The sequence below is a fragment of the Copadichromis virginalis genome, linkage group LG7, assembly GCF_057382275.1.
Source record: "Copadichromis virginalis isolate Kocher_CV1m ecotype Utaka linkage group LG7, C_Virginalis_male_GT1.1, whole genome shotgun sequence".
In the NCBI taxonomy this organism is placed as follows: Eukaryota; Metazoa; Chordata; class Actinopteri; order Cichliformes; family Cichlidae; genus Copadichromis; species Copadichromis virginalis.
Genome location: NC_140624.1, coordinates 26,166,526 through 26,179,064, shown reverse-complemented (window position 1 = coordinate 26,179,064; position 12,539 = coordinate 26,166,526). Strand labels below are relative to the sequence as shown.

The following is a 12,539-nucleotide window of genomic DNA, read 5'->3' as shown; positions in this document are numbered from 1 at the left end:
ACGAAGAAAATGTTTCGGAATATTTAGTAATAAGTAATAATAAGTATGCAAATATGTTTTTATACAGAAAAGTTTTGACTTTAAATAACTTTTTCTGTTAAAATAAGATTAATTTATGTTGTCAAAACTCTGAAGACCTTAAGTAACTAAAATACTATATGCACTACAATCTCCTGATTTACAAATGAAATTGACACAAAGCTAAAGTATGAAAAACATGTTGCCATCATCGTGTCATTTTTGTGATAAATCAGTACAAACCAGAAATATTATACATGAACCAGGCTGTTGTTGTTGTTTTAACTTGTGTTGTTTATTTTTTAACTTTCGTTACCATTCTGTTTTTCATGCACTCTGAGTTTTACTTTCATCTTGCAAATATGCAACTTTTTAAAAACCTTTTTCACTAAATTATCTTAGTGTTGATTGTATTTGTCCAAAACTGTTTCCAAATTCTTTGCATCATTTATTCTAACCTGACACCCTAAAACCACTCACCAGTTAGTATTTTAATTAGATAAGGATCTACCAGAGAGAAGAAACTGTTTCCTCTGACATATGAAACAGCAAAAAAATTACTTGAGAAACACTGAAGTATTATGACAAGCCACTGAAGACAGCAACAGGTAGGAGCTAAAACACTATTATATCCAAAAAATGTTGACTGATTTGAAAAGAATAGTGAGATAACCTTGTAAGATAAAGGATATTATTAAAAAGATTTGATCTTTTTAAAATGTGGACAATTTGTTTACAGATATACTGCGAAATCCTTGAGTCATTTTTAATTTTATATTGATTTACCAGGATGAGCAAAAAGGACATCAAAAACAGAATGTAGTTAACATATGTATTCACATTCACAAGGGCTCTATCTGAACACCAAATATGAAGGAAGGTTTTACAAATATCTTTATTTTATATCATTATTTAGCACTTTTATCATTCCAAATCCACTGTAAATGACTATTTTGCTGCTTACAAATAGTATCATCCACAAACAAAAAGTTAATTTTGTCAGTATAAATGGTTATTGATCAAGAGGAAAAAGAAGAACTGCAAAGGACTCAGTCCAAAAGACCAAATCTATTTTGTTGTTGTTCCTGGTTAGAGATCAGTAAGTCACACTAAAATTAAATAAATCATATTTTTTAAAATATTTTTTAGAATGTGTATTAATGGCATTTCGAGTCATGACTTGATAACATGTTCAGTTCTCCTACACAATATCATTTTTAAAATGATATGCTGTTTAGAATTAGTCATAAATATGAATATTTTTTAAATATATAATGAAATAAAAGTTTATGGCATGAACATATGAAATTGTTAGGGACTACAATTAGTCTGTTTTCATAAATTTTCCCCTACAGATGATGATTAGGCAAGTGAACTTGAACTCTGAACACGCAGGGAGTGTCCTTACACTACTGTAGGTGAATAGAGCAGATTGTTCAGCCACTGGGTGAACTTCGAGATTTGGTTCATCATTCCAAGCACTTATGTGTACGTTCTAGCACCTAAAATTTTCTAATTTTCCCTGTTTTGCTGATAATGATCATTTACATAAATTGGGGCCACTGCTGACATTTTAAGCTCTGAGCACAGAGCATGCATGTAGCAGAGCTATGTCGTATTTCTCTTTCACACACACATAAAATAATAATGGAGGAAGTATCTTACATTCTAACTGCAGAAACAGCTTTGTGTCCTGTTATATTCATATTATAAAAGTAGTATTTAACATTTGCAGCTTCAAGTGGAGCTCTTTCAGAACTATTTTGTATCCACTGATGATCTAATAGAGCATCTAATAACAGTTTTCTCCATTAATTGTTTGAGATGTAAAAATTATGAAGTCATCTTTCACCGAGAGTCATATTTCAAATAACTTCAAATGTGATCAAAAGTTCCCACTTTTAGCCCATCTTAAGAAGACGGAGTTTGGTTATTTTAAAGAGAAAACAGAGTTTGTCAAAAATAGCTGTGATTTATGTTGATGTTTGCTGACTTTTATCCACTGTCTGCCCTGCTTGTCCAGACCTATTACCATGGCCCCATCCTTCTTCTCCTCTGTTGGCTTCTGTGTAATTGGATCTATCACCTTAGCCCTTGCCCTACCTCCAACTGAGCCACCGCTCATCAATAACCATTCCTTTGAGGCTATATGGAACGCGCCAGTCGAGCACTGTAAACGTCTTCACATCCCGTTGGACACTGCAGCCTTCCAGTCAGTGACGACACCCGCAGCTGTGCCAGGCCAGTTTCTCACCATCTTCTATGAGGACCGCCTTGGTCATTACCCTAGAGCTGATTCTGTCAAGCATAAGCTCTACAGCGGTGGGGTCCCCCAAAATGGCAACCTGACAGAGCACCTGGCCAGAGCCCAAAAACAAATAAATCACTACATCTCCCAGGATTCTTCTCCTGGGCTGGCTGTCATTGACTGGGAATCCTGGCGCCCCCTGTGGGACCAGAACTGGGGTTCAAAACGCATTTATCAGAAATTGTCCATCAGTCGTACCCTGCAGATGCTCCCGTTTTTATCATTAGAGCAAATTCTTAAACTGGCAAAGAAACAGTTCCAGCGGGCTGGACGTCACTTCATGGAAAAAACCATTAGCCTTGGTACTGGTGAGCGTCCAAACCGCCGATGGGGCTTCTACCTGTTTCCTGATTGCTACAACTATGGATGGAACAAGCTTGGCTACACGGGAGAGTGCTCCCACAAGACCCACAAGCAGAACAACCAGATGCTTTGGTTGTGGGAACGCAGCACAGCTCTCTTCCCATCAGTCTACCTTCACCAGAATCTGAGGAACTCTCCCCGGGCTGCGCTCTTTGTTCGTAACCGTGTTCTTGAGGCTCTGAGGGTGGCAGCATTGCCTAAACGTCCTTACGTTATGCCAGTCTATGTCTATTGCAGGCCACTGTACCGGGATCAGACCAAAAAGTTTCAGACCAGGGTGAGTGTTTGTGTTAAAATCACATTTATGCACATCATTCACTTCATCTTTATGATTACAATAAACAGCCCATCACATGAGGGTTTTGTCATTTGAACCTAAATAGTTATTAAATTTCTCACGTAAGAGCAAAAAGCATTCACAAGAACACAACAGAAAAACAACTCAACAAATGAAGATTTATGTTTTAAAAACTTTTGAAAATGACATAAAAACATCAATTAATACTGCTCTGAAAGGAGAATGAAGGCCTCAATTTAGAACTCTAATGTGATAAAGGTTTGGAGTTCATTCACTTTGAACAGTTTGTAGTACCTTATATCAACTCTACCAAGGTTTATCTATAGGTTTTCTATACTGGATTCTAAAAGATGTGAATGAGAGAGAAGCTGGGGGGTGTTTTGGGGGCCTCGAGGATAGGGCATTAAATTACTTTGAGCCTTTTTATTTAAAAAAAAAAGTTTCGTTCCTGCTCTTTCAGAGAGATCTAATCAGCACGATCGGAGAGTCTGCAGCACTTGGAGCTTCTGGGGTCATAATATGGGGAGGTGCCAGAGACTACAACAACAAGGTAATTCACAGCTTACTGATATTTACTGGATGTTTTGATCAGATCTCCTATCATTAACCCTCCTGCCATCCTTTAAAAAACTCACACCCATCACCCTAGGGACCATTCTCAGCCACGCCATAAAAAGACCATATATCCATATTTTATTCCACTTTAAATTAGCCAACCTTGTAAAACTACTTCTCCCTGAAATATTCATGTAAAGTTTTAATTATATTTTCGTTGTTTTAACCCTTCAAATCCCAGTGTTATTACATGAGCGCCCTGTGTTATAAGCCCCAAAAACCAAAAAACGAAACTAAATATTTCCACAAAAAACCAGTTGAAGTAATATGTGATTGTCATTATAAGTAGGCCTTTAGATGGACCAAAGATTGGCACCAACATACATTTTGACCTGCCATTATTTTTTTTGCAATTTAAAAATTAAAACTTCAAGGCCCTGAGTCTTCATTGACATCCAAGAAAAGAAGAAAAAATAAAATCATATGATGATAATTTGGGGTTGAAAAATAGCGTTTATAATGGAAGTCAATGGGCAGAAAATGGTCCCCAGGGTGATGGGTGTGGGGATTTCTGCTGCTCAGCCATTTTAGGCTGATTTAAGGAATTCACACTGGAATATTAACATTGACAGGTAAAAACTATCCTGTGGCAAGTTTGGTTATATTCCACTGAACACAGTGGAAATGGCAGCCATTTAACACATAGCAGTGGCACAAAAAGGTCCCAAGAAGGCAGGAAGGTTAAGGGATATTCTAACTCAACACAATATTGACACGTCAGCATTAAAAATCTACCAGCTGAGCAATGTGATTCCTTCTCAACATTGCAAATCCAGTGTTTGTTTGTTTCATGAGAAGAGAAAAGACTTCAAGTATCACACGAGCCACCCGAAGTTTCTGCATTTGTCTTTAGCCATAAAAACTCTATATTAGTAACTCTTCACAGGTCTGAAAACAGGAACACAACTGGCCAGCCTTGCATCAACAAATAATTAACATGCCTTTGTTTCCTCTCTTAAGAGGAACTAACAGTTGTGACTGTTTATCTGTGTTTACCAGACATGTGAAAGAGGTATTGCAGCTTCATTTGCTGCAGCCGCTTTTTGATTTGGTATATCTTTTTCTTGTCATTTGATGTTCACACAATCACAATATCTTATTGTCTTACAACCAATTTAAAGTGGCACAACTGAATGCAAATTCTAATTAAGAATAAAACAGACCATTTAGATGGTCTTACTGCCACTATCCGTGTTCTCAGTCCAGTTGACGTTCCTCCTTTGGACACAAACATCCATTAAGCAATATGTTTTATTTGGACTTTAATTACCCCAATAAAATATTTTAGCTGACATTCATCTTGAAGTTCTAAGATTTTTTTTGTACATACTTTTTGAACACCTGAACCTCTCATATAAACTCCTGTCTTTGCAGGCGTCCTGTGATGCTCTGTCCAAGTACCTGAGATCCACATTGAACCCTTACATTGCTAATGTGACTGCAGCCGCCAAGCTCTGCAGCGAAGTCTTGTGTCAGGGGAAGGGCCGCTGTGTCCGGAAGAGCAACAACTCTCGCCACTACCTGCACTTAAACCCCACCCATTTCCACATCATACGAGCTGATAGGAAGTATGTGGCTATTGGCCTCCCTTCTGCTGCTGACCTCAGTGCCTGGGCTGAAAACTTTACCTGTCAGTGCTACGCAGGGCGGAACTGTTCTCCCAAACTAGTACACCCAACCACCATGAAACTCATTTGGATTTAATGTGTGAGGAAAGTAGAATTCGTTCATGTGATTATCTATCATTCATCTATTTTCCAAAAACAGAAAGGAATGTAAGTAAATGATTCCCTCAAAACATAGTGCTATTAATACTAATAACAACAACATCAACAACAATAATAATAATTGTTAAGACAAGCTATACTTTAAACTTCAGTTTTAACTATTTAAAAGTAAATGGGCCTTAATTAAACTAAACTCAGCTCAACTAAACTGAATTTTGAAAAATATACCTTAATCTAAAGTTGAGTAGATGAAGCGTCTGTCTGTTACATTACAAAGACTCTATTTGGAAAGACATTTTTTAAACATTACCTGTGTTGTAAACATCTGAGCAGGACTGTCAGTCATATTTTTTTTTATGAATTTAAATAGGCCAGTCATATAGGTTTGAACTTTGAATCTGGCCCAGATTCATCCATCAGTGTATAATTGGGGTCTGTAGTTAAAATTGCTTTGAGTGATCAGTTAGAATAGAAAAAGTGCCCCTTCTGATGCTTTGTTTGAACTTCAGCAGGTCATCTTGACCATGCTACACACCTAAATTCAGTTGCTGGCCTAATTGGCTGATGACACATTAACAGTATGGGGTGGTTTAACAGATGTACCTAATGAAGTGGCCGCTGAGTGTATGAATCAACAAATAATAATAAATAATACAAAAAAAATGGAGACGTTTCCTTAATAAATGACATGAGCAGAGCAACAACAATACAAATACATGCAAATATTCATGTCCTCAGAACAGTGACATCATTCTTCTATAGCATCTTATTCATGTGCTTGTAAATCAGAATGATTTGATGAATGAAATAAACACGAGTGTCACAAAGAGAATGAGTGTGTTTTGTGTTCGATAGATGTTTTTAAGTATATGGCTACTTTACCAGGTTTATTAACGGGATTAAAAGTAAATTTTTCTAAGCCACATTATGAAAAAAACAACTAATGGTGACAACCTACAAAAATGATTTGCAACACATAAATTTGCACCTTAATCCTAACTTTCCCATGACTGACCAAATATGTTATTTTTTCCATACTCCTTAAAAAAATGTTTAAAGTTCTCCAGGCTTTCTGAAGGTCTTTAAAGATTTTCCTTGGACACTGACTCCTTATTCAGTGATTTTCAGTCTAGTCCTTGTGCCTGGACATTTTTAAAGGAAGCAATTGTGGTGTACAAAATACAAGAAAAAGAAAAAACAAAACAAAATATAAGAAATAAAGAAATATGAGAAATATAACTTAGCTAAGAACTCCTTTTAAAATGTATATGTAGCCACATTATATGTTGTAAAAACATTTTATTTTAATTTATTTTAATTTATTCCCATTTTAATGTATGAAAAATGTACAACAGAAGGACAGGATCTAAAAGTCATGTCCTTAAGAAAAAAGGAAAATCCAGCAAGGGCCTAATACAGAATTTGGGAGATGTTTCTGGCTCTTCAGCTGATCCATTCATAGTTAAAGCTTCATCAGAAATGGTCACAGTTCATGGGTGGTTATCAGGAGGCCATTCTTAACAAAGGGAAATGGGAATAAAAGGCAGAAGAATGCCAAATTAGACAACAACCAAATTTGTAATGTTTGCTAAACATTATTGTCAATAAGTAAGTAGGAGGTCAAAAGAGAGGTTAAACAGTGATTGTCTACAGCCATCTGTAAAACACACAGGAGGCTCTGTTGTGCTTTGAGGCTGCATTTCAGCTAGTGATGTTGGATTAATGATGTTGGACTTTACTTAATCCAGAAAAGTAAAGTCAGATTTTGGAAAGACTGTGATTTGAAACAGCTGCCACAGTCCCTGCGCCTGCCCGGACAGTCCCTGCGCCTGCCCGGTCAGCCCCGCGGCTACAAATATTTTGGTTTGGCTTTTGCTTTCTCGCGCGCGGTACTATCGCCCTGCCTGGGCGGAGCTCATGTTGGGCTCTCGCCTTCACCTACACACCTGCAGTTAATAACCCACCTGTGATTCATCACTTTGTTTGCTGGCCTCTTCATAAGGCAGGAGCGCTGAGCTACTCGTCGCTGGAATATTGAGTAACTCATGTTAGTAAAAGCTCGGCTCTGCAAACTTCTGGTTCTCCTAGTGCTAGCTTTGTAAATAGATTTCCTGGACCTGTCCCGAATCATGAACCTTGGATCCCCTGAGTGTGAGGAAGGAATTCCCCGCGAGCAGCGAGAGGAGCTGAGTGAGTGTGGCGATCCCGTTTCCACTAACCCAGTGGATCCCTGGAAACCCCCACCTTCCCCCCACCTGTATCTAGAGCACCTGGTGTTGCTTAATAAAGAACTGTGTAACTGTATTCCTCAGTCTACGCCTGAGTCCGTCCCGCCTGACAAAAGTTTCCTTTTACAGCATGGCAATGATCCCAAACATGTAATGCAGTAAAAGCATACACAGATAGAAGAATACACAACAGAACACTATCGGCCTCCCAAGAACCTGAAACTCAACATTATAAAAATAAACATTACATTGTTTCAAAAATTTAAGATTTTTTCCACAACTAAAGAACTAGGGCTGGGAATCGATAAGAGTTTAGCCATTCTGATTCCATTATCGATTCAATTCTCTTATCAGTTCTCACTGTTGTAATCATGATTGCTAAACAGAATTACAATATTACTATTTTGCAGACTGACTGCCTGCTATGTGGTCAAATGCTTTTGCATGTTGGAGGTATTTCCCCTCTTTGTTGAGATCACTTTTGGGGTCATTTTTTTGGTTCTCAAAAGAGTAACGTATTACACATACTATACAGAATATTTTTATTACAGTAATGCAGTACATTACATCACTGTTTCTATGTAAAATGAACTTAAATATGTTGTCTCACAATTATAATTTAAGAATATAAACCTATCAGTTACAGTCCCACACACCAGCACAAATCCCTATCCTAATGAGGACATACATATTATCTTCCTCTCATTAGCTAAGTATGGTCACAAAGCAGAGGAAAACCAGTCTTTGTAACACAGTGCTTATATTGTAGAAACCTGAACAGGTAGAAACAGAGGATCATCATTTTTTTTAGCTGTTGAAGTTCAGGGTCTGGCTGCTGGGGTGAGATCAGCATTTGCTCAGATTTAACTTTACTCTGGATTCTTTGCTAGCTTAATGTTAGCATGCTGTCTGTGTGCTGCTTTCTGTCCTGGATCCAGTTTGCACTATGGCATCGTGCTCTCTGAACTACTGGGCACTGGTTCTTGATTCCCATCCATGTATAGTTCCACAAAGGTTAGACTATTTGTACTGTAGACTTATTGGGTTTCAAATCTTAACCAAACAAGAGATTTCCTTAAAATCAGACTTGGACTTAGAGTTTTGTATTGTCATTGTGCAGTTTCTTGCACAATGAAATTGGGTAGGTGGACCACAAAGGTGCAAAGGTAAGAAGAGAAAACAATACACAACAAGGGGAAAACAAATAAATAAACAAAATAAAATAAAAAGCATACAAGTATACATATATGTGAGTGAAACTACATGGAGTATGCGTAAGAAACATTGAAACAGAAACATTATGGGTCTGTATAAAATGACTAGTGTTAATCAAAGTTAGTAATTTGTAGAAACAGTTTACAGAATTTAATTACTTGGCACAATTTAAAATATACCCTTTCTTTTGTTATGTAAAAACAACATTTAAAATCTGTTGTTGTCTGTGAAGGTTCTCAGTCATCCAGGTCATCGTAGTCAAAGGAGCTTGCAAAGAAAAGCGTCTGGACTTCTTTAAGTTGCTTGAAGACGTTTCACCTTTCATCCGAGAAGCTTCTTCAGTTCTAAGGTCAACTGGTGGAGAGTCCCAGATATAAACCTAGTGGGAGTAACCCCCCACAGAGGGACAAAAGGACCCCCTGATGATCCTCTAATCGCCTGAGCCAAGGTGTGAAACTGGGCGTGGGTCCCAATCAGCCAGAGTTTCGGGTGTGTTCATTGTGAAACCTGGCCCCACCCTATCATATGATTTCCTGAGGTCAGATGGCCCAGGATGTGAGTGGGCGTTAAGGCGTCTGGGAAGGGATCTCAAAACTGGATTATAGATGGCAGAGAGTTGGTGTCGTAAACCCCCGCCTCTGTTCAAAGATGGTCGCTCACAGTGGACATAGATGGCTTCTTTCACTCCTCTTTCAAACCATCTGTCCTCTCTGTCCAAAATGTGAACATTGGCATCCTCAAAAGAGTGTCCTTTGTCCTTAAGATGCAGATGGACTGCTGAGTCTTGTCCTGTGGAGGTGGCTCTTCTGTGTTGTGCCATGCGCTTGTGAAGTGGCTGTTTGGTCTCTCCAATGTAGAGGTCTGAGCATTCCTCGCTGCACTGTACAGCATACACCACATTGTTAAGTTTGTGTTTTGGCGTTTTGTCTTTCTATTGTAGCCAACCTTTACACGGAAGAAGTGGAAAGGAAGGCTCTTGGCTCTTTCAAAGGAACAGTACCCAGCCACTGGTACAGATATGTGGACGACACCTGGGTCAAAATCAAGACACAAGAAGTGGAATCCTTCACTGCGCACATTAACGCTGTGGATAAAAACATCAAGTTCACCAGGGAAGACACAAAGGACGACTGTTTGCCTTTCCTTGACTGCGCCGTGCACATTGAAGAGAACGGCAAACTCAACATCGAAGTTTACCAGAAGCCCACACACACGGACCCAGAGCGTTCTCACTCCCGAGGCGTAACATGTCGACGTTTTGTCACGTCCCGCGGCGTTCCTGAGGAACGCGAAAGGAGACCTTCGGCGTTCTTATGGTACGCGGCGGGTTATTGCTGGAATCCAGTGCAATGACGCTCCCGCGGTAGTAGACGTTCCAGCCCTGTATTTCAGCCCTAAACCTAACCTTATCCCTAGCCCTGACCATAACCTTATTCCTGACCTTAACCAGGACTTTAATGATGTTAAATAGCGTGTTTCTAAGCGATTTGAAGAAAAAGAGCGAACATGTGTAGGTTCAGTCCAGACGGTTCTCATATTTCCTCTTTTTCCGAGGTCGTCATTTAGGAACGTGGTGGGTAGCCGAAAACGTAATATGGTGACGATTTGTCACCTAGCGTAAAATGTTACGCTTTGGGAGTGAGAACGGGTTGACGGACCAGTACCTCCACTTTGACTCCCATCACCCTCTGGAACACAAACTTGGAGTAATTAGGACCCTACACCACCGGGCAGAACATGTTCCCTCTAAGCCTGAAGGAAAAAAGAAGGAACACACACATGTAAAGTAAGCACTCAAAACGTGCGGCTATCCTAAATGGGCGTTCTTAAAGTCAGCAAAGAGGCACAGAAAAGAAGACCAGACACCAGCGAGGGAGGATAAGAAGGACAGACGCAACAACACTGTCATCCCCTATGTAGCCGGCGTATCAGAGAAACTCAGGAGAGTTTTCTCCAAGCATGACATCCCGGTGCATTTCAGACCCAGCAACACACTCAGACAGAAACTGGTTCACCCGAAAGACAAAACGCCAAAACACAAACTTAACAATGTGGTGTATGCTGTACAGTGCAGCGAGGAATGCTCAGACCTCTACATTGGAGAGACCAAACAGCCACTTCACAAGCGCATGGCACAACACAGAAGAGCCACCTCCACAGGACAAGACTCAGCAGTCCATCTGCATCTTAAGGATAAAGGACACTCTTTCGAGGATGCCAATGTTCACATTTTGGACAGAGAGGACAGATGGTTTGAAAGAGGAGTGAAAGAAGCCATTTATGTCCACTGTGAGCGACCATCTTTGAACAGAGGCGGGGGTTTACGACACCAACTCTCTACCATCTATAATCCAGTTTTGAGATCCCTTCCCAGACGCCTTAACGCCCACTCACATCCTGGGCCATCTGACCTCAGGAATTCGCATGATAAGGTGGGGCCAGGTTTCACAATGAACACACCCGAAACTCTGGCTGATTGGGACCCACACCCAGTTTCACACCTTGGCTCAGGCGATTAGAGGATCATCAGGGGGTCCTTTTGTCCCTCTGTGGGGGGATACTCCCACTAGGTTTATATCTGGGACTCTCCACCATTTGACCTTAGAACTGAAGAAGCTTCTCGGATGAAAGGTGAAACGTCTTCAAGCAACTTAAAGAAGTCCAGACGCTTTTCTTTGCAAAATCTGTTGTTATGAGTAAAGATCTTTGGTGAAACCAGCCATCTGGTCCATACATTTTATCACTTTGATAACTAACCTAAAGGTGGATTTCCTTCTTATTACATTTCCACAAACAAATGACCAAGTTCAAACACTCACATTCTTTGCGTGTCTGGACAGAGACTTTGTCTGCGAGTGGTAGCGGTAGGACAGATTGTTCTCAACCCAGAGGTTCCTCAGCTATCTTCCTCTAGGCAGTAAGGAGGGAACCTGGAACACATCAAGACAGCCCAAAAAGGAGGGAACACCTCAAGGAAGCAGATCATTCAGCTCTGACAAGCTACCACAATTGTTCCACCTATAATTCAAGCACTTGCAAGAGCTTATTTAACGAGGAGACTAACGGGTATTAATTACTCACTGAGGGCTTACTTTGGACCAAAACAAATTGGACCCGCAGAACAAGTAAGTACATAATTAATGAGACTTCATTTACCTGATTAACATGTTTATATTTAAAGTTTGTTTAGTAGGGATTTATTATAGGGTCAAGTTTGCCAGCAGCTCTGAAATGCTTTCTACTTTAAATATAACTTGGCAAGAGTGTAGTGTTGAATAAATAGAACTCAAATAAAACTGTCATTATGTGGGTTAGGAAACATTTTCTAAGGTCAAGGTTTTTTTTAATAACTGTTAAAACTATGTTAATCCCAGGGGTGGTCCTTGCAAAACTACACCCAGTTCACAAAATGCTTTAACACTGTTTGAAATGTAAATAAACACAGAATTTAATGATTTGCAAATCTCATGAACCCATATTTTATTCACAATAAAACAACAAACATATTAAATGTTTGAATTGAGAAGAAACACAATGTTAAAAAAATATTAACTCATTTTAAATTAGATTTTTTGTAAATTGTACTATAAAAAACAATTGGATGAACATTTGAAAACTAATCAGGTTAACCGGCAACAGACTATTGAAATTCATTATCATCAGGATGTCCTAAAAACTCCATGAAAAGCCTGCATTTGATCCAAAATGCTGCATTTGATCCAAAGGCTTAATTTCTTCTTAGGAGAGATGTAGATTTGAGGAATAGA

The 12,539-nt window shown here is 39.2% G+C and overlaps 1 protein-coding gene across 1 annotated transcript; it reads left to right on the top strand.

The window, feature by feature from the left end:
- Positions 1 to 61: 61 nt before the first annotated feature.
- On the top strand, positions 62 to 6,145 carry LOC146705133 (hyaluronidase-like). Its single transcript, XM_085462722.1, has 4 exons — positions 62 to 626; positions 2,042 to 2,966; positions 3,448 to 3,537; positions 4,977 to 6,145. The coding sequence occupies exons 2-4, from the start codon at positions 2,052 to 2,054 to the stop codon at positions 5,304 to 5,306; spliced, it is 1,335 nt and encodes a 444-aa protein (XP_085318848.1). The 5' UTR covers positions 62 to 626; positions 2,042 to 2,051; the 3' UTR covers positions 5,307 to 6,145.
- Positions 6,146 to 12,539: the final 6,394 nt, after the last annotated feature.